The sequence below is a fragment of the Chelmon rostratus genome, chromosome 8 (genome assembly GCF_017976325.1).
Source record: "Chelmon rostratus isolate fCheRos1 chromosome 8, fCheRos1.pri, whole genome shotgun sequence".
In the NCBI taxonomy this organism is placed as follows: Eukaryota; Metazoa; Chordata; class Actinopteri; order Chaetodontiformes; family Chaetodontidae; genus Chelmon; species Chelmon rostratus.
The window spans coordinates 11,068,461-11,093,949 of record NC_055665.1 but is presented as its reverse complement, the minus strand read 5'-3'; the positions used below and the strand labels follow the sequence as shown (position 1 = coordinate 11,093,949).

The 25,489-nt window shown below is 41.9% G+C and overlaps 4 protein-coding genes across 7 annotated transcripts; 1 reads left to right on the top strand and 3 right to left on the bottom strand.

The window, feature by feature from the left end:
• The first annotated feature begins 25 nt into the window (after positions 1–25).
• On the top strand, positions 26–6,337 carry phc1 (polyhomeotic homolog 1). The gene is made up of 14 exons (XM_041941923.1): positions 26–164; positions 1,083–1,204; positions 1,386–1,496; positions 1,586–1,651; positions 1,755–1,898; positions 2,298–2,495; positions 2,654–3,400; positions 3,515–3,650; positions 3,763–3,941; positions 4,025–4,088; positions 4,197–4,284; positions 4,582–4,753; positions 5,037–5,274; positions 5,362–6,337. The coding sequence occupies exons 2-14, from the start codon at positions 1,088–1,090 to the stop codon at positions 5,511–5,513; spliced, it is 2,412 nt and encodes an 803-aa protein (XP_041797857.1). The 5' UTR covers positions 26–164; positions 1,083–1,087; the 3' UTR covers positions 5,514–6,337.
• Positions 6,338–6,418: 81 nt separating this feature from the next.
• Positions 6,419–11,644, bottom strand: styk1b (serine/threonine/tyrosine kinase 1b). Its single transcript, XM_041942004.1, has 10 exons — positions 11,432–11,644; positions 10,648–10,703; positions 10,272–10,442; positions 8,945–9,277; positions 8,653–8,834; positions 8,444–8,518; positions 8,083–8,291; positions 7,847–7,887; positions 7,354–7,450; positions 6,419–7,247 (listed from the first exon to the last, which is right to left on the bottom strand). Exons 2-10 carry the CDS (start codon positions 10,700–10,702, stop codon positions 7,055–7,057), a joined length of 1,356 nt encoding a protein of 451 aa, XP_041797938.1. The 5' UTR covers position 10,703; positions 11,432–11,644; the 3' UTR covers positions 6,419–7,054.
• A 1,529-nt stretch (positions 11,645–13,173) lies between these two features.
• On the bottom strand, positions 13,174–19,475 carry LOC121610122 (glutathione S-transferase kappa 1-like). Of its 3 annotated transcripts, none has more exons than XM_041942073.1 (9): positions 19,434–19,475; positions 18,774–18,880; positions 18,600–18,681; positions 18,108–18,236; positions 16,810–16,947; positions 14,668–14,813; positions 14,463–14,579; positions 14,280–14,373; positions 13,174–13,969 (listed from the first exon to the last, which is right to left on the bottom strand). In XM_041942073.1, the coding sequence occupies exons 1-9, from the start codon at positions 19,441–19,443 to the stop codon at positions 13,923–13,925; spliced, it is 870 nt and encodes a 289-aa protein (XP_041798007.1). In that variant the 5' UTR covers positions 19,444–19,475; the 3' UTR covers positions 13,174–13,922. The 3 variants fall into 3 exon arrangements, with proteins under 3 accessions (XP_041798007.1, XP_041798008.1, XP_041798009.1); XM_041942074.1 differs by lacking the exon at positions 19,434–19,475 and adding an exon at positions 19,103–19,392; XM_041942075.1 differs by lacking the exon at positions 16,810–16,947.
• Positions 19,476–19,850: 375 nt separating this feature from the next.
• On the bottom strand, positions 19,851–23,660 carry LOC121610143 (glutathione S-transferase kappa 1-like). 2 transcript variants are annotated; one of them, XM_041942107.1, is made up of 8 exons: positions 23,455–23,660; positions 22,847–22,953; positions 22,673–22,754; positions 22,178–22,306; positions 21,259–21,404; positions 21,054–21,170; positions 20,871–20,964; positions 19,851–20,561 (listed from the first exon to the last, which is right to left on the bottom strand). In XM_041942107.1, exons 2-8 carry the CDS (start codon positions 22,913–22,915, stop codon positions 20,515–20,517), a joined length of 684 nt encoding a protein of 227 aa, XP_041798041.1. In that variant the 5' UTR covers positions 22,916–22,953; positions 23,455–23,660; the 3' UTR covers positions 19,851–20,514. The 2 variants fall into 2 exon arrangements, with proteins under 2 accessions (XP_041798041.1, XP_041798040.1); XM_041942106.1 differs by having other exon boundaries at positions 19,854–20,561; positions 23,442–23,660.
• Between the last annotated feature and the right edge of the window lie 1,829 nt (positions 23,661–25,489).

The window sequence follows — 25,489 nt, the reverse complement described above, 5'->3', positions numbered from 1 at the left end:
AAGAAGAAGAAGAAGAAGACGAAGAAGAAAAGGACCTGTAAGGGGCGGGGTTTCGTTGGAGGCAAAAAAGCCAGTGAGGGGATATCGTTGTTTGTAGTTAGCCAAGCTCGCAATATAGACTTGATTGCATTTTTCTGTGAAAAGGACAGAAATACCAAGGAGAGGTAAAGACACAAGCACGCCGAACAACACTAAACGTTGACTTGTTGCACAATTGATAGTTAGCTAGTTGTTAGCCTTCTGCCTGCAGTCAGCAGCTAGCATAGCTAGTTAGTTAGCCGATCTGTGTTAAAACTAACGCTGCACCTTTTCTACTAGTAAACGTTAGTGTTAGCGCCAATCTAACGGCTTTCCCACTTCTATCTAATATTGCTGCACCCAACCTTTTTTACCTAGTTAGAATACAAATATTAATGTATTTTATTCATGGCATGTCAGACTTTTATTTAGAGATAGGGTAGCTAGCAAAGTCCATTGTAGTTAGCAACAGCTGGCTAGTGTCGTTCTTACTTGGTGTTTTGAGCTTTCCTCCATGTTGTTCTTTCTCCCGCATTCATCTATCATGTTGACAGCTGGTCTGCTAATGAAAATACGAAAGTGCCCCTGCTTGCCACGATTATTACTGGCATAGTGATAACGTCTGCCCAGCATGTAGTTAAAGCTACTGTACGTGTAGGGGTGTAGCAAGCTGTGATTTATGGGCCCTATAAAAGAATAACGCTCTGTAACGTTCCTCGGTTAAAAACAATCCTCGAGCTGGACATTTTGAGGGTGTCTTCTTATGTCAGCAGTGTCTGTTAGATATTACCTAATATATTGATATAGTGTTTGATTGTAATGTAACTTACTTAAGCAAGTAACCGATGATTTAAGTTTAACATACGTACCGTAGCATTTATTTAAACGTTTTTGTTATTCTCTTATTATCTTGTGTGGAATGCAAAATTGCATGTTCAACCAGGCTTCATGCTTAGATATTTACAGTTATGAGGATTTTGCACTTACTACAGTGATTTATTGTGTATTCAACAATAGTGTTGGGTCACAGCTATTTTTTTGATTGACCTCTGTGTCTTGAGCAGCAAACATGGATGGAGGTGAAGACCAAAACACAGGCACTACCAATGGCAATCCTCAGACAAGCGGGAACTCTCGTGCGCCCCAGATAGCCCATATGTCTTTGTATGAGAGACAGGCTGTACAGGTGTGTGTGTCGTGTTTGTGTGCATAAACAACTGCATGTGATTAAACAACTGTTATCTTGGATTGCTAATGTATAATGCTAATAATAATGATAATGATATAGAAATTAGAAGGCTTTTGGATGAGCATTGAAATAATATGTATCTGTATCTGTGTGTGTGTGTGTGTGTGTGTGTGTTTAGGCTCTCCAAGCACTGCAAAGACAGCCAAATGCAGCCCAGTACTTCCAGCAGCTCATGCTACAGCAGCAGATCAATAGTGCCCAACTCCACAACTTGGCCGCTGTTCAACAGGTAACCAGAATTTTGAGAGTAAAATGTACAAAAATATGGTAAGCAGAAGCATTAGACCGCATCCCTTTTTCTGTCTCCTTTTAAACCAGGCCACGCTTGCAGCTAGTCGTCAGTCCAGTACCCCAAGTAACAGCATGTCCCAGGCGCCCACGACTGTGAGTTTTTATGTCAATTATTGTTTGAATTATGAATTACAGCTAGTTCTTGAAATACTAAGGTAGGGCTGATTAAAAACATACAATTATCTGTTCCTTCCAGGTCAACCTAAGCACTACGTCTGCAGGAGGTACCATGACCAATCCCCGTCCACACGGCCCAGCCACCTCTGCAACGACAACAGCTCTCAACCAGTCAGTGTTGCTGGGTGGAAACTCTGCAGGACAGGGACAGATGTATCTTCGGGTGAGTTAAAAATTTTTGTGCATATCATCCATTTTTGAGAAATAATAGTGAATGCATGAGTTAATGCATACTGCTCTTGCCCGTGTCACCAGTTCTTATGATATAATAATTGAACCTTTATTCTGTTTCTGAAAGCTTATTGATTTGGTGCTCTAAAGAATTTGTTTTGGGTTGGTAACTTACGCTTCTCGTAGCTAAAGTAATTGCCACTATAAGTATAGAAAAAGGTTTCTCAAGACAGCCAGCGATACAACATCTGTGAAAAGTGCTTTTTAACGTTTGCACAATCAGCACAACAAACATGTTTGCAATCATTAAGTATTCCATGTAGTTAAGGAGTCATTAATTGACAAATGTGCCATTTACAAGGTTGACCCATCTATTTTGGTCCTCGCATAGGTCAACCGCTCTCTCAGGGCTCCCCTTGCCTCTCAGCTCATCTTCATGCCTGGCGGTACAGCAACAGCTACTGTAGCAACAGTTGCCCAGACACAGCCCCAGCAGCAGCAGCAACAGCAACAACAACAACAGCAACAGCAACAGCAGCAGCATGAAGCTGCACCTACCGCTGCTAGTGCCCAGTCTGACGGTGATCAGGTTTGAAAACCATCACCTACCTGTAATGTAAAGTCTGAGCTATTTAAAGTCACACAGTCTTACATATGTGATTTTCAGAAAGATGATTGTCAAGGGAGGACTATTTGACTTTTTGCAAATATGTTTCACCACAACCTACTCCTTTCTTTCTCAAACAGGTGCAGAATCTGGCTCTACACTGCGCTCCCAGGGCAGTTGCTGTCAAGTCTGAGCTTCCAGAGAGGAAAGATGTTGCCAGCTTTCCTCTCGGCCAACAGCAGCAGCAGACTTTTGCCCAGAGAGCTCAGCAGCAGCAAGTGCAACCACAACAGCAACAACAGCTGGCCAAACCCAACTTTACTCAGCAGTCCACCACCAACACTATGACTGTAAAGACTGGAAACCAGGCTGCCATGACTGTTACTCCTGCTGCTTCTGTAGCTCCTTCCTCCACCTCCTCTCCAGCACTCCCACTTTCTCAACTCCTCCTGTCCTCCTCTGCCGCCCCTGTGATCCTGGTGCCCACTTCAAATGTTCCTACCACCACCCAGGGCTACTCCATTGGCTCAGTGACCCCAAAGGCAAACGTTAACACACAGACTCTGGTGGTGCAGCCCCTACAACAGGCCAGCACCACTGCAGACAAAGGTCCTGTGCCGATCCAGCCCAAGACAGCTCAGGGACACCGCTTACCTGTACAGCTGCCCCCACGACACCCACCTCCCATTCTTCCAGCACCACCCAGCAACAGCCAGGCCACCACTGGGGGACACAGCACTTCCCACATCCCTGTGCAGCTTGTGGGAGCCAGGCAGGGCTTAGCAGGAAATGCACAGGCAGTGGCCCTGGCACAGGTACGAGGCAGTGCAGGCCAGGAAAGTACCGCTGGTGGGAATGTTAACACAGTCTCCAACAACAGTGCTATGGTAAGCTCAACCATTTAAAGGATGTACACTTATTTGGTTAGGTGTAAGAATAAGTATCAGTGTTCAAGTCCAGTTGTAACAATTTCTCCTGCTTTTTTCCACATATATTATTAGATAAAGCCTGCCATTGGATCTCTGAAGAGAAAATCTGACTGTGATGCACCAAATGAGATGGCGACAGAATCTTCAGACTCTGCTCCCATGAAAGATTCTGCCCCTCCCTTATCCCCTGCCCCCACAAAGGACTCGGGTATATCAACTTGCTGTCTCCAAATCAAGCACAGATTTGAAAATGATCACTAGATCCAAAAAATTCTGGTTGAAATCTCATTATTTTTACCATTTCTTTTGATCCTCACTAGCTCCTCCCATAGCAGCAGCCTTCCCGTCTCCTCCTACCCTGACCTTGCCCCTGTCCTTGTCTAGAGTCGGGCTTGGGGACAAAGACAGAGCGCCTGTTCCGCAGGCAGTGGTCAAACCACAAGTCCTCACCCACCTCATAGAGGGCTTTGTAATCCAGGAGGGAGCGGAGCCCTTCCCCGTAAGTGTGCTCTGCTATGACAAGATAGATTTCAATAAAATCAAATCTTTAACTTAAATGCAGGCTTGTATTTGATTTGACAGGTTGCTGGACTACTCAAAGACAGAGACTTTGCCCTGGTTGGCCGCACAGAGAACGGACCTCCATGTAAGTGGTGGAGTAACTCCCATTTTTTAATGATGATCACATGAATCTGTATGCGTTGTCAGGATTTAATTGTGTGACATAATTTTATCCCTTCTTTTTCCTCTTCAGTGTTGAAGTGTGAATACTGTGGAAGCCTCGCCCCAGCCAGCCAGTTCAGAGGATCAAAGAGGTTCTGTTCAAATACTTGTGCTAAGAGGTACGATTATTTTAGCTTCCCGCTTTGGTATTGTTTTTGTCTTGGTTTATTCTTTGGTACATACTTCCAAAAACTGTAACTGTGCTTTACAAGGACAAGGACAGGTGACCATATATAGTTAAGGAACCATTTAAAGACTACACCAGGAGATACCACTGATTAAACCTGATTAGCACATTGTGCACATTGGGGTTGAGTAAAAACTGCAACTGTAAGCTGTAAAAACACAAGCTCATAGGATAACCAAAACCCTAGGAAACATCTTCCTCAGTAGAGACTGTGCTCCTGGATCCACAGGTATAATGTGAGCTGCAGCCAACACTTCAAGACAAGCAGAGGGAGAAGTGGTGGAGGCCAGGCACCACCTCCAGCACCCACTGAGAGCGCAGCTAGGCGAAGGGGCCCCACTCGCAGGAGCAGTTCCAGTAACACCTGTAATAAAATATCAAGCAGGCATCTACCTGTCAAGGTAAGATCTGTAGTTTAAAGGATGAGGATGGTCGATGCTCTATATTTTTCTAATCATCAGCAAATTCCATGAAAAAAAATCAAAACCAATTCTTCCAACTAACAAGTATCGCTAGTGTATCTGAAGCCTGATGTGTTTTATTAGATTTGATGGAGTTTGTTGATAGTAAGAAGTATAGAAAAATGCCAGCCTTATGCTTTATATTATTGGCTGCATTATCAACAAATGCAACTTAGTTTCTGAAGTGGCCTTTGTATCTGAATCTCCACTCTTTTGGGTGTAGTGTCACTCTGAGTCCAGTCACTCAGAGGACGTATCCAGCGATGGGGAAGGAGAGGAGGACGATTCTCCTTCACTGTCCCCCAGCTCTTCACACTCCTGCTCAAGAGCCGGACACAGCGCTCCTCCGTCTGACAGCTCAGCTCCCGGTAGCCTCCCACTAGAGGGCGCAAACTTTCTCTCCGCAACTCCTGCCAAGTGGAGTGTGGAAGAAGTCTGCAGGTTCATCTCTTCACTTCAAGGTCGGTGTTCAGCGATTAGATAACAGTTTTGTAAGCCTTAGCCACGTCTCCTGTTCTCGTTTTGTACTAATTCTACCTTCTGTCCAGGCTGTGAAGAGTTGGCTGCCCAGTTCCTGTCACAGGAAATAGACGGGCAGGCTCTCCTGCTTCTGCGAGAGGACCATCTCATCTCCACCATGAATATCAAGCTGGGTCCCGCTCTCAAGATCTGTGCCTCCATCAACACCCTGCGTGAGTGATGCAGTCAGCGCTTCAGACAGCGGGATCATTTTCTCATTGATGACCTCTTACTGGAATCAATACCTGGACCTGCTCCTCTTTTAGTAAGAAATGACTGAGAAGGTTGGGGGCAGTGAGGACAGTCTTTTCAAAACAATGGGGCACCATCGATCATGTGGAGACATGAGGATGGACAGTTTGCTTTCAGGACACTGAATGTGCAAAAACATGTATGTATACTGTTGTGTGAGTGGTGAGCACGGACAGTCTGAAGTATCTATGTTAGTAGTGTCAGTTTTTTTTGTTGGGGGGTTCTGTTGCTGTGTGTAGAGGCCTTTTGTATATATACTCTTGTGAAACAGTGCAAATCTGCCAGCCTGCAGTAATTGGTGCTAGGTCTTCTAGCCAGGACAGTTCAAGTGTTGGGTAAAAAAAAAGGAAATGTTGCCTTCTTGCTGTATTTCAAACGGTGCTTTAACTTTAGATATATATGATTTGGAGTGATGTCAGCAACAGTCCACTTCATTTAAATATGTCAGTCTTTTAGTAGTTAGTTGTTATGTTACCATAGATGTTCAATCCAGGCTCCAATCACATCAAGCTGAGGACACTCAACAAGCCTGGATTATTTTAATTAGTTAGTTTTAGCAGTTATTAAAAGTTTAGTTTTGTATCTTTTCCATTTTGTACTACAATCAAAATTATTTTTTCATGAATATGATATAGTTTTAGTAGCTTTAATCAACTTAACTACCTGAAAATAGGTATTCCTCATGGTTTGCTCTCTCAAGGGCTGAGTGGAAGTGCTCTGTGTACATGTATGCAGTACTACCAATAAACAATTCCTGTTACTGGGTGTGTGTGTCTGTGATTGCGCTTCATTTCTCCATTGTGTCCACTTGAAAGTGAAAAAGATCATCGCAGGACTTAGGATATTTTTATTCACATTTCAGTTTCTGTAAACAGTTTGAGCTCATTTCTTGCTTGCAGATGTTCACATGAACTGAGCTTATAGAAAAGAAAATTAGTGTAATAATAGCATAAATAGATTAATGTGCCCTTCAATTCCAGAATTCTGCCATTATATAATCATACAAAAGGTGGTAATAACATATTACATCTGTTAATATACTTTTGCTTTTGCTTGTAAACAAGATTTGTAAACCATCATATATTGACAGTATTGACTACAAGTTCATGATGCAGCAGCTGTACATTGCTCAAGTTTACGAATCTTGAAGTGTACTGCAAAAATTACTGGTTGTATTTCCCCAACTGAAAGACTTAGGAATTACCGAGTCTGACGAAGACGCACATGAATGAGGTCTTGCATAGATGAAAATTAATGTTTCCCAAAGGTAAACAACTCATTAAGCATACTGCTTTTCTCATTTACCAAAGTAAATATATAAAATAAAAGAACAATTTCAGTACCCAAAGCTCTCATAAACAGAGTTTGGAACACTTTTATTGCACCTGAAAGATATGATTTGTAGAAGTGCACCATTTGGGTACCTTTGGGGAGAATAGTGCAATTTATTTTACCTGGCACAGGCAGTGATCAGAAAACAGTGTAGTTGTTGGTTTCCCCGTACCCTGCTTCCTGCAGGTACTGCTCAATGTTAACTGTCCCTGACGCCTTGAGGACTTTGTCAGAAGCTATTTTCTCTCCTGAGAGGAGCTTGCGGCTCACTTCGGCCAGAGAGGGTCGATCTTGATCTTTCCACTGGCAACAACCCTTAATGAGGGAGTATCTGAAAGAGAGAGAGAACAATCTGAGCTTCGCAGCACATCGTTAAAGAGAGAAACTTTGCTTCAGGTTTGATTGTGCACTATCTGGAGCATGCAGTGGATACATACAGCGTGTTGGAACAGTTAGAAGGTTTTTTCAGACTTTTTCCTCGTTGATGAAATTGCAGCAGCTCATTAACTGAGATTTCTGCAAATGGAGCTTCACCTGGAGAAATAAAAAGAGTACATGTAGTAGGAGCAGGAGTGGAGGCTATGAATATAAACCCTCTATCAGGGTAAACAGTGTGTGCTCTTACATTTTCTGTAAAATCAATAGAGAAGCGTTTTATCAATGAAATAGCCAGACGGGCATGTCTGTTACTTTACAGATTAAGGCACTTCATCCCATTGATAAAAAGATATTAAAATCCAAAATTGCCATAAACTAGTCGTGTTTGTGGGGTTGCATTATAGCCTATAATTGTCTAATACAACCAGAGATTCTGTAGTAAAGAGATATAATACAGCCCATAATACAGTATAAATAGTATTGGACAGTTGAGACAGTTATGTCATCTCATGATATGTATTGTAACATATATATTTATATTGCCCAACTTACCCAGTGTTGCCATTTCATACAGTAAGATGCCAAATGACCAGCTAGAGAGGGACACAGAGGCAATAAATGGTTAGAGTCTTTCATTCAGTAAATTCTCTTAATAATATACCTACACAATATGCATTTAGTGCCTGGAGAAGTCAGCTTCAACATTTAATAAATAATTTGTTTTTTACACTGCTGCAGCATTTGCCTTCGTGGATGCAAACTGCAGGGAATGCAAACCGAAAACTCACATGTCGCTGCTCTGACTGGCAGGTCTCTTGACTAACAACTCTGGGGCCTGCCATTTCTTCATGCTGGGGTCATCTTTCTGAGTGGCCCCTTGGTTCTTCCTCGTGTAGACCCCATGCAGGCCCCAGAGCTTGGCCGTGAGCCCCTTCGTGATCAGCACGCTGCGGGCACGAATGTTTCCGTGGATAAGATCTTTGTTGTGAAGGAACTCCTGGTTGGGCAAAAAACGTGGGGCAAGTCAGGATTAAACACACAAGCCGGCTGATTTCAGTTTAGTCATCTACACTGAAACAAAGTAAATATGTAAAGGTCTTCCTAAAACCTCAGAGAAACTTCATGTTTAGAGTGTATTCTCACACTAACCAGAGCTGACGCCACCTGTTTGGCCATGGTAAATATTCCTCTTTCAGTCATCTCACATGGAGGATCCACATTTTCCTAAAAAAAATAAACCAAAACATGAAGAGAAGTTGGCTCATTTATGATTTTTGCTTTGGATATTTGGTGTGATGCTTAAAGTGAGTTAAAACACACTGCAACAGTAGGCCCCCTGTAAAAGAAAAAAAAAATACCTGTCTGCATCGCCACAAGAAGCTGAGCAGGTCTCTGTTCTCCAGCTCTTCCACGACTGTAACCAGAGGAGCCCGGAGTGAGACCACGCCGAGCAGCTCTGGCAGGAAGGGATGCGGCCCCAGCTGGGCCAGGAAGGACGCAAAGCCCAGGAAGTTGTGTCTTTCTGTGGCATCAGCAGAGTCTGTGAAGGGCAAGAGCGATCAAGGAACACACCACACGTACAGAAACCGTTTCCTAAAGTGCTCTTCTCAAAAGCCACAAACAAACTTGCATGAAATTCCAGTTTCTCACCATTGAGGACTCGCAGCACCACGTTCCTGTTTTCCATACGGGCCCTGTAGAGGGACACGGAGGAGTCGGACTTCAGGGAGAAGGCAGTGGGAAGAGGCGTGACCAGGTTGAAGGACTCAGGCAGCCTCTGACGGGGCAACTCTCTGGGCTGGACAATGGGAGTGAAACTGGGCTTGAAGGGCTGCGGTGTTGGGCTGGACGGGATAGAGGGTGTGACCACAGACATAGAGAGGCTTTTGGGGGTGTAAGTGTTCAGGGGGTGGAAGGTAGAGTAGGAACTGGGCTCTTCCAAGGCGATGCTTTCGTGCTCCAGCACATTGATACCTGGTGGAGCTATGGACAGGGAGTTAAGGGGGAGAGAGAAAGAGAACAATTATCATTACAGATAGAGAGCTTATTGATCCCAGCTGGGAAATCATGATATACAGCGGACATACAGTCTGTGTGCCACACAGTTGCAACCTTAAAGTTAGATGTTGCCACTGACAAACTAAAGAGAGTACATTACTTTCACAGTCATTTATTTGCATAACATTCTGAAGGATTAAATGTAATAGCAAACACTGTATAAAAGTTCGACAAAAGTAAAACCTTTTTCACTTTCAGAAGATTCGGTAATGCAGAAAATAATGTAAAAAGTTGTGGGTCTGGTTTCACTGTCAGTTGTTCATCTGTAATCACATGGAGTCTGTCAACACTGTGAATACACAGCGTGTGTTTTATTTATAGCAACATTACTGAGAAAACTTTAACTAGTTCTGGCAGATCTTTGCCTCACACTGCTGCACTTCTTTCAAAATGTTGGATTTTACTTGATTTTCTGCATTCTATGTACTCTGTTTTATTTTAATTACTATTATTCAGTGGATTTTATTTTCCATCGTATGCTAGGTATTCTCTTTATTCTATTTTCATCCTTATATGTTATTTTTTCCTATTATGTTATTACTCTTATTATCAGGTGGGTTTTATCACCCATCATATTTTACATTAATTTTCTATCCCTGTTTTATGTTCATTCTATGTCCTTTTTATGTTGAGCATTTAGTGCATGCGATTTCTTTTGTTGTAAAGTACACTGAGCTGCATCCTTGTATGAAAGGTGCTGTACAAATAAAGTTTGTTATTATTGTTAAAACCAGTTGAACTTGCTGATGTGGGACTCACGTCTTTTACGTTTTATTGGAAGATTGGAACTGATATTCATTAATATTGTCAGTAATTTACACGTAAACATAGACTTGACTGATGACAGCGTAGATCTCTGTGATAAGATTTAACTTGTTTAAATCCACACTAACAAACCTGGCCTCATCCAGTGTCTTACCATCAATGCCGTGCAGCACTCTCCTGGTGGTTGACTTCGAGGCCTGTGGACGGATGCGGTCGACTTTCTCTGGACAAAAGCGCAGCAGGAAAATGAAGACTAGGGTGACCAGGAAGCTGGCCAGCAGCAGGATGGGCACAATGATCACCTCCTGCTCATAGACGCGGATCTCTGCAAACAGGAACAGGTGCAATGGTCATGATCCCTCAGCAAGTCTGAGAGACAGTGATCTCAAAGTGGCAGGCTTGTTTGTCTGGGCCGGCGTGTCGTCTGTTCGACTGTCATCTCAGGTGAACACTTTAACGAGGCCTCTCGTGGCCGGAGCAGGTTAGTGGCCAAAAAATCTTCAAGTCTTATCTCTGCTGATAAAACTCACCACAGATAGTGTCTCCTTGCTTGCAGCGGAAGTCTGCTTCTGACAGTGAGGACATCCTGTCGCGTGTAGAAAAGAAATGAGATTAAGGAATATTTAATCACCTTTGACACAGTCAAACCTTCTATTCAGGAGCTTTCTTGTATTTCCACATGCTTAGAATCATTATGTAAAAGCTTCAGGGTGTTTTCTATTTACAAAAAAAAAAAACATCATCAACATTGTTGGGGGTAAACAAATGGATGCAGATGAATAAAAACAACAGATAAAGTGGCAGATGTCTGGGCCGAATCTGTGAATGGTAACATGACTCTTAACAAGGTATCCAGTATGAGAAGGTGTCTGAGCGAACGAGTAACTGAGACCAGGAACTTCAGGTGTTGGATCAGTGTCTGTGAGCTCTGACACCTCACCAGTTTACTTTCATTTCGTCTCCTTTCAGCTTTTTGGACTCACAGCACAGGCAGTCTAATGCTGGTCTATCTTACAATCTCTGTACCTGAGGACTCTTTATGTTGTATGTTTGAATTTAAAGCTGCTTTAAATTACACAGGGAAACTCTTCTTCTGTCTACGTCACATCCAGCATCTCTAAACCTGTTCATCCGCATTTTCTGACACATACATGTGGTACTACATGCCCGAAGGCCAAGCATTAAATGGCATAAGAGCACCGGCTTAGTCACCAAAAACAATCTCATAATCATCACAGAGAGACGACCCAGAGTGACGTCGTTTTTATGAGATTAGATTAATAGAAAGCACCTTGTAGTGTATGAAATCCTTACCTTAGCTGCCCTTCAGTTGCGTCTTATATCCCAAAGAAAATGTTCAGTCCTGCTATTCCAGGCTCGTGTTCCCTCCTTCACACAGTCAGGCACTTTTCACACATCACCATCGTTCAACCTCATTGTCTCCTGTTTTTCTCTGTTGGCTTGTCAGGCTCAGGGGATCAGTGCGCTGCTGTCTGTTTGTCCACCTTCAGTGTTTTCTTAACCCCACCCTCTTCACCTCCACCTCATCCCTCCTCTCTGTTGTTTACCTCTTCCTTCTTCCTCCTCTCTGCCTCTCTCCTTCTCAGTTAAAGAGGTGATGTATCGCACTGATATCAGGTTTATGCTAATCCACAGTCTCGCCCTGCCTTCCTCAGAGTTTGCTCTACCACATTCTGTAATAGGCTTTTTCTCAGAAGTCGACATATGTCAGCAACCTCTGGTGCTGCCTTTCTCTTCTTTGTTTACGAAAACTGGTCCTGCCACTCCTTGTCATTTTTAGTTCTTTTGTAAGGCACGTTTGACCTTCATTGCACTGGAACTCGTATGACAAGCTCTGCAGTCTCTGGAGCAGGTAATCAGCACGACAAGTCTTTCAGGCACATGAAACACATAAACAATCCCACATCTTCAGTAGTACACTATCAACTAAGATAATGCATTGTTACAGGGGTGGAAGAAGTACATATACCCTTCACTTACACAAAAGTACCAACACAACAATGTGAAAAATTCTACTTAAATAAAAGTACAAAAGTTTCATTCATAAAATGGAATTAAAGTATCAAAAGTACTCATTCTGAAACAAAATGGCCCATGTAATGTGTTTTTTTAATCACATTATAGGGTTGGTAATACTGAAGCATCAATACATACAGTAGTTTTACTGTTGTCAAGGTGGTGCTAGTTTTAACTACTTACAACTGGGTAGTCTAGCTCAGAGGTTTCCAAACAAGAGGTCCCGTCAAAGGGTCACAAGAAAGATTTGAGGGGTCATAAAAGGATTTTTGTTGTAGTAACGTAGAAAAACCAGTTCAAAAGTTCTGCAACACAAATTTGGATTCTTTTTTTCCCCTCTAATCTGTGCTTTTCTGTAAAATCTTGGATAATTGGACTATTTTGAGCCTCACTCTCTTTCTTTGGTGGAACTGCTAACAATTCATAGATATCTGAACAGTAGGTGACATTATATGAAAGGTGGCACAAGCCAAAAGGGTTCAGAACCACTGGTTGAATATATAATAACACACTGTATTTTTTAAGATCATCATGCGTTTTTATGATTAATCTTAACCTGAAAATAAACTAATAACTGTATCTGTCAAAAAAAGTAGTAGTAATAGTGAAAAAAGCACAATGTCTCACTCTGGAAGTGTAAAGTAGCATGAAATGAAATACGCAAGTTCAGTTACCTCAAAAAAACTGTGTCTCAGGACAGTACTTGAGGTACATAGTACTGTATTCTTATGACATTTAACAGAATTTTCTTGGACACTATACCAACATCCTGTTTACTGTTTCAAGGGCGTAGAGCTCACACTGGTGAAAAGGAGAGTTACACCCTGCACAGCTCGTCAGTTTACCACAAAGCCAAGCACACACCTGGTAACATGAACAGCTATGGGCAATTTACTTTCCAATCCATGTAACCTGCATTCTACCAGAAAAGGGTTTAAATTCTGGACCTTCTCAGTAAGAGGAAACCACTGAGCCAGAAGTTTTATTGATGTATTCATAATGATGGTTTACATTTTGTAGAGAACATATAAAATGTCACACACCACACCACACTCTGAGATAAATGCTAACAACAGCATGCTAACATGCTGATGTTAGAACGGTGTAATGTCTTAGTCTCCTTAGGTTAGCATATTGCATTTGCTATTAGCACTTAACACAGTGAACCAGAGGATGATGGGGATGTCATTAGCATGTTTTAGTTCTAATTGTCAGAAAAACTGAAATTTTGATGGTGGCACTAGATGAAAACTTTAAAGGCGTAACAATCACTGGAATTCATCCCAAGGGGAGCATGACAGTCTGCACTAAATGTCTTGGCTATTGTTAGGGAAACATTTCCCTCAAAACCACTGAAGTCAACCTCATGGTAGCACTAGAGGAGCAGTCAGGGGATCATCAAAATCAGTACAATTCATCCTGTTCGGACCACAAATGTTGAAGTTTTATTAGATATTTCTATTTGGACCAAAGCGGTGGACTGATTATCCCACCATCCATAGAGCATAACATTAGGATGCAAAAATCAAAATATTAGTTCAATAGAAAAGATCTTTCTCATCTAGAAGGTGCCAGTGTTCCTTTTAATAGGCACATAATTAACACTACAATTGCATGTTACATTATTTACACTACTCTTCGTCGTTGAGGTCTATGCAGCTACTGGTTTATTTCCAGAAGGCACAGCATCGAAATTTCATTTTCAAGAATCGGGGAAAATGACCTACAAATTCACAAATCTGTGAATACACCGAATCAGCTTCTTCTCTCACAGTCTGGCTGATGTGTTAGGCTGAGGTCCCACCCACTTCTCTCCTGAAAGAGAGAAAAAAAAGTGAGACTGGGCGACAATCTCAAGACAGCTTCACAAGAAAAAAAACAACAACACAGTTTATAATGCTGTCAAATGTTTGTCAGTCTCAAAATAATAAAAAAAAAACTGTCTCCAGTCTGTCAGTAACAACATATTTACATCTTTGTCATTTATCTAATGCTCTTATCGAGGGGGATTCACGGTGAGTGCAACAGTAGACGAAGGCTGTGTCAAGTGTCATTTTAATCTATGTGTTGTCATTTTTCCTTTACATGTGTTTGTGAATGATGCACAGTACAGTAGTTCTCTCACCAATGCAGTGGGCCATGAGCTCAAATCTGTCAGAGCCAAAAAACATCTCGGGCTTTCCATCTACATGACACACCAGCATGGGGAAGCCGAAGGCCTGGGAGGAGACAGCAGGAGAGAGCCTGTTCATTGCACTGTAATGTTACTCTTGCCTGAATCGACAAGGAGAAGCAAAGGACAACTGACCCCATTATCAAGTGCAAACTGCGTTGTGCTTTTCAGCTTGTCTTTGATCTCCTTTGAGGTGGACAGCACCAGCGCTTCTTCAATCTCGTTGTCAGACAATCCTGCTTTCCTCCCTGCCTGCAAAAAATAACAACAAAAACACTGTGACACAACTAAATGGTGCTTCTTAATCTTCTCAACCACAACAGAATGGATAAGATGGTACCTCAGACAATGATTTAGGCTCAGTGATGTCTTTGTCCTCACTCCAGATCCTTCTCCACAGCTCCCGGGACACCTTCTCCACCTGCTGGTCTCCACCCTTCTCTCTCTCTTGTATTGCTGCCACAAATCGCATTGCAGACAAGGAGCCTAGGAGAAAAAAATAGAAGAACTGAAACCTGCTACATTATCCGGTTAGTTCATTTAAAGAAAGCCACTGTCTTGTGGAAGGATGAATTAGCAACTGGGCAAAGAGAGCAAATGCCCTCAGACGCCAAAGCCCCAGGTTCACTATGTGGCAGTAATTTTGTTGATTGCACTTCAATGGGAATATGCATCACAAAACATAGTATCAACTAGAGCTGCGACAACTAATTGATTAATCAGTTAGTTTTCAACTATTAAATTAATTGCCAACTATTTTCATAATGAATTAATCAGTTTGAGATCAGGGGCGTCACTAGGTTTTAAGAACAAGGGGGGGCTTAGCCCCCCAAGAGATGCACAGGATGTGAGTGAAAGTAGTGCACAAGTACAAAACTTCACAAACAGCCAACAAAGACTGAGAAATTATTCATTATTATTATTTCAGTCTGTGTTTAATACAGTACAACAACAAACAGAGGTTTGCACAGTAACAGTGTGTTTACATCACTGATGAAAAAATGGCTACACTTGGGAGTTACTTGGTGGATGGAAGCATCAAAGAAGGCCGTCTGTTTTTAAGGGTGGCAAATCAGTCTATCACTCCGTTGTGATTCAGATGCTGAAGTTCGTCTTTTTCAAGACTGTGAAGTCTTTTCTGACCCATTTTGACGCAGCCAGGAATGCAGCCGACGCAGTGCACTGAAGAACCTTTCGCACGAGCAGCTGCTTACAGGCACTGTTAGGGCAACTTGGATGGTTGCCTTCAGAGAGGGAAACATGTCTGAGTCAAGGAGGTTGTGCACAGACAATATATATTCTCTGGTGGACATCCAGCCTCTGTTTTCCGTGCAAGAAAGTTTCTGGCCACCAGAACCTCCTCTGTTTTCAGGTCAATGCTGTAGTGCTTTACAAGTTCATTCAAGTGTGATTCACTCAAGAAGTTCTCACATTTAGGACTGCATGCCTGGATGCCTTTTAGTAGCCCTGCATCTACACTGCAAAATCTTTGCTTAAGCTCGCCAACTATCCTATCCACACAAGGGAAAAGTAACTCTCTTTTCAATGTGTCTGAGTTGTTCAGTTCAGTATGTGAACCTGCAGTTGCCTCCAGTACAAAATCCTTCATTTTCCTCTGTTTATGCCTTGTCTTGGCACCTGGTTCAGGGATACTGTAGGTGTGGCACAGGGCTCTGGTTCTCGCATACAGCTCTGTGGCAAATGCATCAGTGCGTTTGCCCTTAAGTGTGTCACACACTGCTTGTTTGCAGATCAAAGCTTCTGCCAGGTCTAAAGTCTGTTTCTGAAGGAGCTTGTGGAATCCTTCGGTGACAGACAGAAGTGACTGAAACATCAGTAGTGCATAGACTGCTGAGAACTGATAGAGCTTTGCTCTGAGACCAACAGCTATGGGAGATCTAATGGCAGAAAGGCACTCCAAAATGGCAGACAATGTCTCAAGAACTATATATAACACTTTCTCATAATTTCTCTCCTACTCACCTTTCCAGTAGAGGTCTCTCCCCTCTCACTCCCTGTGCTCCTCTGCCCTGACTCCTACACGTCAATAGAGGTGGTGGAGTGATTATTATTAATGTATTATTATTATCCACTGATGGTAATCATATGTGAATGGGCCCAGCTCCATGCGTGAAGTGAGAAACACAGCTGATGGCTGATGCTCCAGAAGGAAGTCACCCCAACGATAGTGGTAAAAAAGAGTGCATACTTAACTCTATAAACAGCCAGGACCTTCACAATGCATTTCAGACTAACTAGCTAGCAGCAGCTAAGCAGCAGCGTTCTTTCAGAGCTGGGATTTAACTTTTGACCGCAAAACAACAAAGGTACGACGTGCGCAGATTGTCTGTAGTGTGTGCGCAAGCCAGGTTTTTGTTGGTCAAACACGGAGCATTTGGTTTATTAACCACATGGGACTTTCTGCTGTCAGCTGGGGGCTTGAGCTAACTAACTGTTGCTACCAGCAGTGATGAATGCTTACTTTCTTGAAAAACCTTCTTATGTCCATCCTTCACCCCTCCGTTCACGCTCTGCTCCTGCCACTGTGCTTCAGAGGGACACACACAGGCTGCAGTTACCGACTGCGAGCAAGGTGGATTTTCAGTGATGGGGGCGTTCTCTATATGAAAAAGTGGAATGGATTGGATAACGACGCACTGAAAGGGCTCTCTCTACCTTACACTATGAAATGAGATTTATGATCATATTTAAGTGAATAATGACAGGTTATATGATTATTAATTTAAACTCATATTCTAACCACTTTGTATTGAATATGTAGGCATTTTTTGGTTAAAATTATTATTATTATTACTATTTGTAATAAAACAACACAAAATTATTTAGGGGGGCTTAAGAATATTTTAGGGGGCTGAAGCCCCCCTAAAATAGGCCTAACGACGCCACTGTTTGAGATATTTTTCAGATAAACATTTCTCTGATTCCAGCTTCTTAAAAGGGAATATTATCTGGTTTCTTTACTCCTCTTTGACAGTAAACAGAACATCTTTGGGATGTGGACAAAACAAGACATTTGAGGACGTCATCTTGGGCTTTGGGAAACACTGATGGACATTTTTCACCATGAACATTTTTTGGATCAAACAACTAATCAATTAATTGAGAAAGTAATTGACAGATTAATTTAATTTCGATCAATCATCAGTTGCAGCCCCAATATCAGCGGACATGATAAGAGCCTTTCTATCCTTTCTCAGTGTTTTTTTAATTCCATGGAGTGTTGCCAACGCATTCAAATAAGAAATCCATGACACAGTTTCTGTGTGAAAAAAAAGGCAACACCCTGACAGCACCTGTGATTTATTTTGATGGCTTGTTTTCTTTGACAAAAACCCAAACATATTCAGTTTAAAAACATTTACGACAAAGAATAGCATCAAATCCTCACATTTGATGATTATATGATCATCAAAATAGCTGCTGATTCATTTTCTATTGATCGACTTATCTATTATTCATTGGGACTTTGGTCCAAAACGTCTTTTAAGAACTTTGCTACTTCATCTGATGTAGTGTTAATTTGGTGCATATGCTAAAACAATTTAGGATTAGTCAATTTATCATCAGCAATCCAGGAGCTAGGAGACACGTACACAGTGCAGAGAGGAGAAAGGACTCCCAGTGGTACACTGCCTTTGGTTTTGGAGTCCCAAAGCAAGGGGCTTATTTTTACATTCTGAATTACATGTTTGTTTCTTAAACTGCCAACATCATCAGTTACTTTTGATAATCATGTTTAGTATTATTATTAAAATGTACCTTTGTTGAACAAGACCTCAAAGGCGTCGGATGGAAACTGCAAGGGAACACCAAAATACCCTGATAAGCGTCTCAGGTCCTTGGACATGTACATAAATTTGTTTGGAACCAGAACAGGGGGTTTGTTGCCTGTAATGAAAGATTATTATTATATGAAACTCAGGAGTACCAACAGTGTCCACATAGATATGAACATGCAACATGCTCTGCAATAGTTTACAGCCACTAACTGAGGAGCTAATTTCGATTACTTTATAGCCCCCATCTCATTTTCATCTTCAATACATCATATTTTAACAGTGATTATATTTTGTGTTACTAATGTGCATCTGCAAGGGAACTAGAGTTACTAAATAATGCAGTGGGGTGGAAGTATAAAGTAGCAAGAAATGGAAAAACTCACGTACAAATACCTTAAAATTGCAATGAAGTGCAGTACTGGAGCAACTGTACTTAGTTACTTTTAGTCAATTTCCACCATTGTTTATGTACCTGATCCTTGCATGATGCCGCCCAGAAAAGCAGGGCGCAGTTTGAGATCTATATTCCACACGTTTCTGTAGCGGCACATGACCTGTGAACACAGACGACCCCTGTGTCATTCATATCTTCATTTTAACTTCGCTGTGGATGTGTTAATGAAGCTGACATCAGTGAGAAACAAACCTCAAAGCTAAGCCAGGAGTACGCAGAAACCACATCGTAGAACAACTCGACCACTTTCTTGGATGTCATCTTAGATGTCAGTGGCTCTGACTTGTTCGCAGTTAACACTATGGTTAAATGAAACGTTAAGTAAAGTTAAGGCTGAAAGAGCTCCGTTTCTTGCAAACAGTCCCAGGGCAAAGCACAGTGTGTCACTTCAACCGATCTGACGCAGGACAGTTCAGTGTTATGCAGTCAAATCAGTGCTTCATCAAACAGTAAAACAAGTCAAAACAACAAAACACACTTTTGTTGGTTATAACAGACGTATGAGCCTGAATCGTTGTTACCGTTTGTGGAACTTGACCTATTTGTGACCTACAGTCGATGAGTTAGACGTAGCTTTCATTTAGCTACAGCTAGAAACAGTTAGCTAAGACTGCAAGCACCACGGATATGCTCAATAACATGTCTGCCGCCTGTATTCGAATAAGCAAACAGCACCACACTACTAGCCATATAAACGTCTCGTAATGTATCTGAATGGGGCACTGATTAACATATATACATCTACTCGGTGTGTGTTCTCCGACCATCCGCTTTTGCCTCATGCAATATGGGAGCGGCATCGACGAATGATTCAGCGGTCGATTCAGCGTCTACGGGTATCTAATTTCTTACTTGGGTGCATCTCATTTCTCAAAATTGTCGTATCCTCGCTCCTCGATCGAACCGGAAGTACTTCTGGTCCACCAACCTGCCGGCCGTCCCAAAGGGCATACTGCGGCTCAGAGGAGCGAGAAGTGTTTCAGTTAAGAGAAATGAGATGCACCCATAAACATACATACGTTTATATAGTTGATATGTCTATGGCTTCACCAATTCGCTCAGCTGAGTACCTCTCCTTAATTTGTCCTGATTGTAAACTCGTCTGCTACGAAAAGAAGAAGGTTTTTATCCACCAGAAGTGCATGGACTTCTAGGCTTTTATTCCAGTAGTCATTTTGTAGAGAACATATGAAATGTCACACACCACACCACACTCTGAGTTAAATGCTAACAACAGCATGCTAACATGCTGATGTTAGAACAGTGTAATGTCTTAGTCTCCTTAGGTTAGCATATTGCATTTGCTATTAGCACTTAACACAGTGCACCAGAGGATGATGGGGATGTTATTAGCATGTTTTAGTTCCAATTAATTGTCAGAATAACTGAAATTTTGATGGTGGCGCTAGATGAAAACTTTAAAGGCGTAACAATCACTGGAATTCATCCCAAGGGGAGCATGACAGTCTGCACTAAATGTCTTGGCTATTGTTAGGGAAACATTTCCCTCAAAACCACTGAAGTCAACCTCATGGTGGCACTAGAGGAGCAGTCAGGGGATCATCAAAATCAGTACAATTCATCCTGTTCGGACCACAAATGTTGAAGTTTTATTAGATATTTCTATTTGGACCAAAGCGGTGGACTGATTATCCCACCATCCATAGAGCATAACATTAGGATGCAAAAATCAAAATATTAGTTCAATAGAAAAGATCTTTCTCATCTAGAAGGTGCCAGTGTTCCTTTTAATAGGCACATAATTAACACTACAATTGCATGTTACATTATTTACACTACTCTTCGTCGTTGAGGTCTATGCAGCTACTGGTTTATTTCCAGAAGGCACAGCATCGAAATTTCATTTTCAAGAATCGGGGAAAATGACCTACAAATTCAAAAATCTGTGAGTACACCGAATCAGCTTCTTCTCTCACAGTCTGGCTGATGTGTTAGGCTGAGGTCCCACCCACTTCTCTCCTGAAAGAGAGAAAAAAAAGTGAGACTGGGCGACAATCTCAAGACAGCTTCACAAGAAAAAAAACAACAACACAGTTTATAATGCTGTCAAATGTTTGTCAGTCTCAAAATAATAAAAAAAAACTGTCTCCAGTCTGTCAGTAACAACATATTTACATCTTTGTCATTTATCTAATGCTCTTATCGAGGGGGATTCACGGTGAGTGCAACAGTAGACGAAGGCTGTGTCAAGTGTCATTTTAATCTATGTGTTGTCATTTTTCCTTTACATGTGTTTGTGAATGATGCACAGTACAGTAGTTCTCTCACCAATGCAGTGGGCCATGAGCTCAAATCTGTCAGAGCCAAAAAACATCTCGGGCTTTCCATCTACATGACACACCAGCATGGGGAAGCCGAAGGCCTGGGAGGAGACAGCAGGAGAGAGCCTGTTCATTGCACTGTAATGTTACTCTTGCCTGAATCGACAAGGAGAAGCAAAGGACAACTGACCCCATTATCAAGTGCAAACTGCGTTGTGCTTTTCAGCTTGTCTTTGATCTCCTTTGAGGTGGACAGCACCAGTGCTTCTTCAATCTCGTTGTCAGACAATCCTGCTTTCCTCCCTGCCTGCAAAAAAGAACAACAAAAACACTGTGACACAACTAAATGGTGCTTCTTAATCTTCTCAACCACAACAGAATGGATAAGATGGTACCTCAGACAATGATTTAGGCTCAGTGATGTCTTTGTCCTCACTCCAGATCCTTCTCCACAGCTCCCGGGACACCTTCTCCACCTGCTGGTCTCCACCCTTCTCTCTCTCTTGTATTGCTGCCACAAATCGCATTGCAGACAAGGAGCCTAGGAGAAAAAAATAGAAGAACTGAAACCTGCTACATTATCCGGTTAGTTCATTTAAAGAAAGCCACTGTCTTGTGCAAGGATGAATTAGCAACTGGGCAAAGAGAGCAAATGCCCTCAGACGCCAAAGCCCCAGGTTCACTATGTGGCAGTAATTTTGTTGATTGCACTTTAATGGGAATATGCATCACAAAACATAGTATCAACTAGAGCTGCGACAACTAATTGATTAATCAGTTTTCAACTATTAAATTAATTGCCAACTATTTTAATAATGAATTAATTATTTTGAGATATTTTTCAGAAAACATTTCTCTGATTCCAGCTTCTTAAAAGGGAATATTATCTGGTTTCTTTACTCCTCTTTGACAGTAAACAGAACATCTTTGGGATGTGGACAAAACAAGACATTTGAGGACGTCATCTTGGGCTTTGGGAAACACTGATGGACATTTTTCACCATTTTCTGACATTTTATGGATCAAACAACTAATCAATTAATTGAGAAAGTAATTGACATATTAATTTAATTTTGATTATGCTAAGATAATTTAGGATTAGTCAATTTATCATCAGCAATCCAGGAGCTAGGAAACACATACACAGTGCAGAGAGGAGAAAGAAGAGGACTCCCAGTGGTACACTGCCTTTGGTTTTAGAGTCCCAAAGCAGGGGACTTATTTTTACATTCTGAATTACATGTTTGTTTCTTAAACTGCCAACATCATCAGTTACTTTTGATAATCATGTTTAGTATTATTATTAAAATGTACCTTTTTTGAACATGACCTCAAAGGGGTCAGATGGAAGCTGCAAGGGAACACCAAAATACCCTGATAAGCGTCTCAGGTCCTTGGACATGTACATAAATTTGTTTGGAACCAGACCAGGGGGTTTGTTGCCTGTAATGAAAGATTAATATTATATGAAACTCAGGAGTACCAACAGTGTCCACATGGATATGAACATGCAACATGCTCTGCAGTAGTTTACAGCCACTAACTGAGGAGCTAATTTCGATTACTTTATAGCCCCCATCTCATTTTGATCTTCAATAACACATCATATTTTAACAGTGACTATATTTTGTGTTACTAATGTGCATCTGCAAGGGAACTAGAGTTACTAAATAATGCAGTGGGGTGGAAGTATAAAGTAGCAAGAAATGGAAAAACTCACGTACAAATACCTTAAAATTGCAATGAAGTGCAGTACTGGAGCAACTGTACTTAGTTACTTTTAGTCAATTTCCACCATTGTTTATGTACCTGATCCTTGCATGATGCCGCCCAGAAAAGCAGGGCGCAGTTTGAGATCTATATTCCACACGTTTCTGTAGCGGCACATGACCTGTGAACACAGACGACCCCTGTGTCATTCATATCTTCATTTTAACTTCGCTGTGGATGTGTTAATGAAGCTGACATCAGTGAGAAACAAACCTCAAAGCCAAGCCAGGAGTAAGGAGAAACCACATCGTAGAACAACTCGACCACTTTCTTGGATGTCATCTTAGATGTCAGTGGCTCTGACTTGTTCGCAGTTAACACTATGGTTAAATGAAACGTTAAGTAAAGTTAAGTTAATGCCTAAAGAGCTCCGTTTCTTGCAAACAGTCCCAGGGCAAAGCACAGTGTGTCAAAGTTCAACCGATCTGACGCAGGACAGTTCAGTGTTATGCAGTCAAATCAGTGCTTCGTCAAACAGTAAAATAAGTCAACAAAACACACTTTTGTTGCTTATAACAGACGTATGAGCCTGAATCGTTGTTACCGTTTGTGGAACTTGACCTATTTGTGACCTACAGTCGATGAGTTAGACGTAGCTTTCATTTAGCTACAGCTAGAAACAGTTAGCTCGGACTGCAAGCACCACGGAAGGGCTCAATAACATGTCTGCCGCCGGTATTCGAATAAGCAAACAGCACCACACTACTAGCCATATAAACGTATCGCAATGTGTCTGTATGGGGGCACTGATGAACATATATACATCTACTCGGTGTGTGTGTGTGTGTGTGTGTGTGTGGTCTCCGACCATTCCCTCTTGCCTCATCCAATATGGGAGCGACGTCGACGTATGATTCAGCGCTCGATGCGGCGTCTACGCGTACATCTAATTTCTCTTAATTGGGTGCATCTCATTTCTCAAATTTGTCGTTTCCTCGCTCCTCGAGCCTCGCTCGAACCGGAAGTACTTCAGGTCCGCCAACCTGCCGGCCGTCCCAAAGGGCAGACTGCGGCTCAGATCGAGGAGGAGCCATGCCTGTGGATACAATACACTTGGGCAGTTTCTCCGCCACCTCGTTCAAATGTACCAGCTGTGGGGCGGAGGCTTCATACCGTTCAGTTGAAAGACTTCCGGGAAGGATGCACTCATGGGATACATCCCATTTCTCAAAATTACATCCTTGTTTCCCTCACTTGCGTCTTTTCCACGCAAGGAGAGAAGAAACGAGGAAATATGTTTGATGAGAATTGAGACGTCCTTTCCTCTGAAGCGTCACGTGAAGCGACGTCTGTTGCTGATGACGCGACACAGCTGGATCTGCTGCGTTTACCGTTATATTCACACCCCCAGAAATCAGCTGCTGCAGGACTTTTATCCATCAGTAGAAATAACAGCGGTAACCAAACTCTGTCTCCAGCTACGTCTTTCTCAGGTCTGGGATGTCCCGTCACTTCTCCACATTTGACATGATCTAGCTGTAAAGAAATTAGTTTTCCCGCCTGCCGGCCTGCGCACAATGGGAGGTGGTTGCTACGCAACGTATGTGTTTACGTTCAGAGCCGCTGCGCAGTGAGAGCGGTGACAGACGAGAGTAGGCTCATTTTAAATCAATAAAATATGTTTTAATCACTATTTTGTGTCACTTTATATTGAATGCTTTAGTAGTGAGCAGAGTTCTAAGCGGGATAATAGTGAGCAGGGACGATAGGAACCTGCTCACTACATCATCTCTTACGTGATTGAAATATGACGGATCCTCATGTTCTTGTATTATCGCTCTTTGGAGAACGTAACGTTCAGTTAGGCTCATCTGAATTACAGCCATTCACTGCAGGATATTTACACTAGCGCACTTTCTCCTCCACCTCGTTCACACATGACAGCTGTGGGGGCGGAGTCTTCATACCGTTCAGTTGACAGACTTCCGGGTAGGATGCACTGATGTATCCTCGCTCATAGCTCCTCCAAGGGCCCTCATCGCTCCTCAATCCTCACTCCTCAGAGCCGCAATTTGCGCTTTGGGATGGCCGGCAATATGGCGGACCAGAAGTACTTCCAGTTCGAGCGAAGATCGAGGAGCGAGGAAACGACAATTTTGAGAAATGAGATCCACCCTATGTCTATGGCTTCGCCTATCCGCTCAGCTGAAGACCTCTCCTTAATTTGTCCTGATTTTAAACTCGTCTGCTACGAAGAAAAGAAGGTTTTTATCCGCCAGAAGTGCATGGACTTCTAGCCTTTTATTCCAGTAGTCTATAACACCTGGAAACTGCTGAACAAACAGAACCCAGTCCTTAATAACACTTCCTGTACACTGTTAAAAGTAACCTATAGAATTTACCCAACAAAATTCAGATAACAATTTGCATCCACTTTGTTTTGGGTAGCTTTACTTCCATATATTGAGTATGACATAACTGAATTAAAAAGCTATGAATTACTTACATAAATTGGGTTAAATTTACCTCACATGTATATATTAACAGCTGCTTACTCCATTAAAGTAGGTAAAATTATCTTAGTTGCTTGTAGGTAATACCTGATAATTACTGATAAAAGCCAATTAATCAGTTAGTAACCATTATTTATTCAGATAAGATTTATCCCCCAAAAAAGACTTTCAGATGGTTATCTCAATGTTTTTAATCCATAAAATCTTTAAAAATACAGAGTAAAGTGCAATAAAGCTTCAAATGTTGTTTCTTGACAATAAAACATATCTTCCTGTTTTCGGACAGATTGCTCGATAAGAAAAAGGAGTAGTGAGGAGATGACCCTGAGTTTTCTGTGTTAACTAGGCAGTGTTTTACTCTGTATGGATTCCACAAGCTATATTGGTATATTCCTGGTCAAAC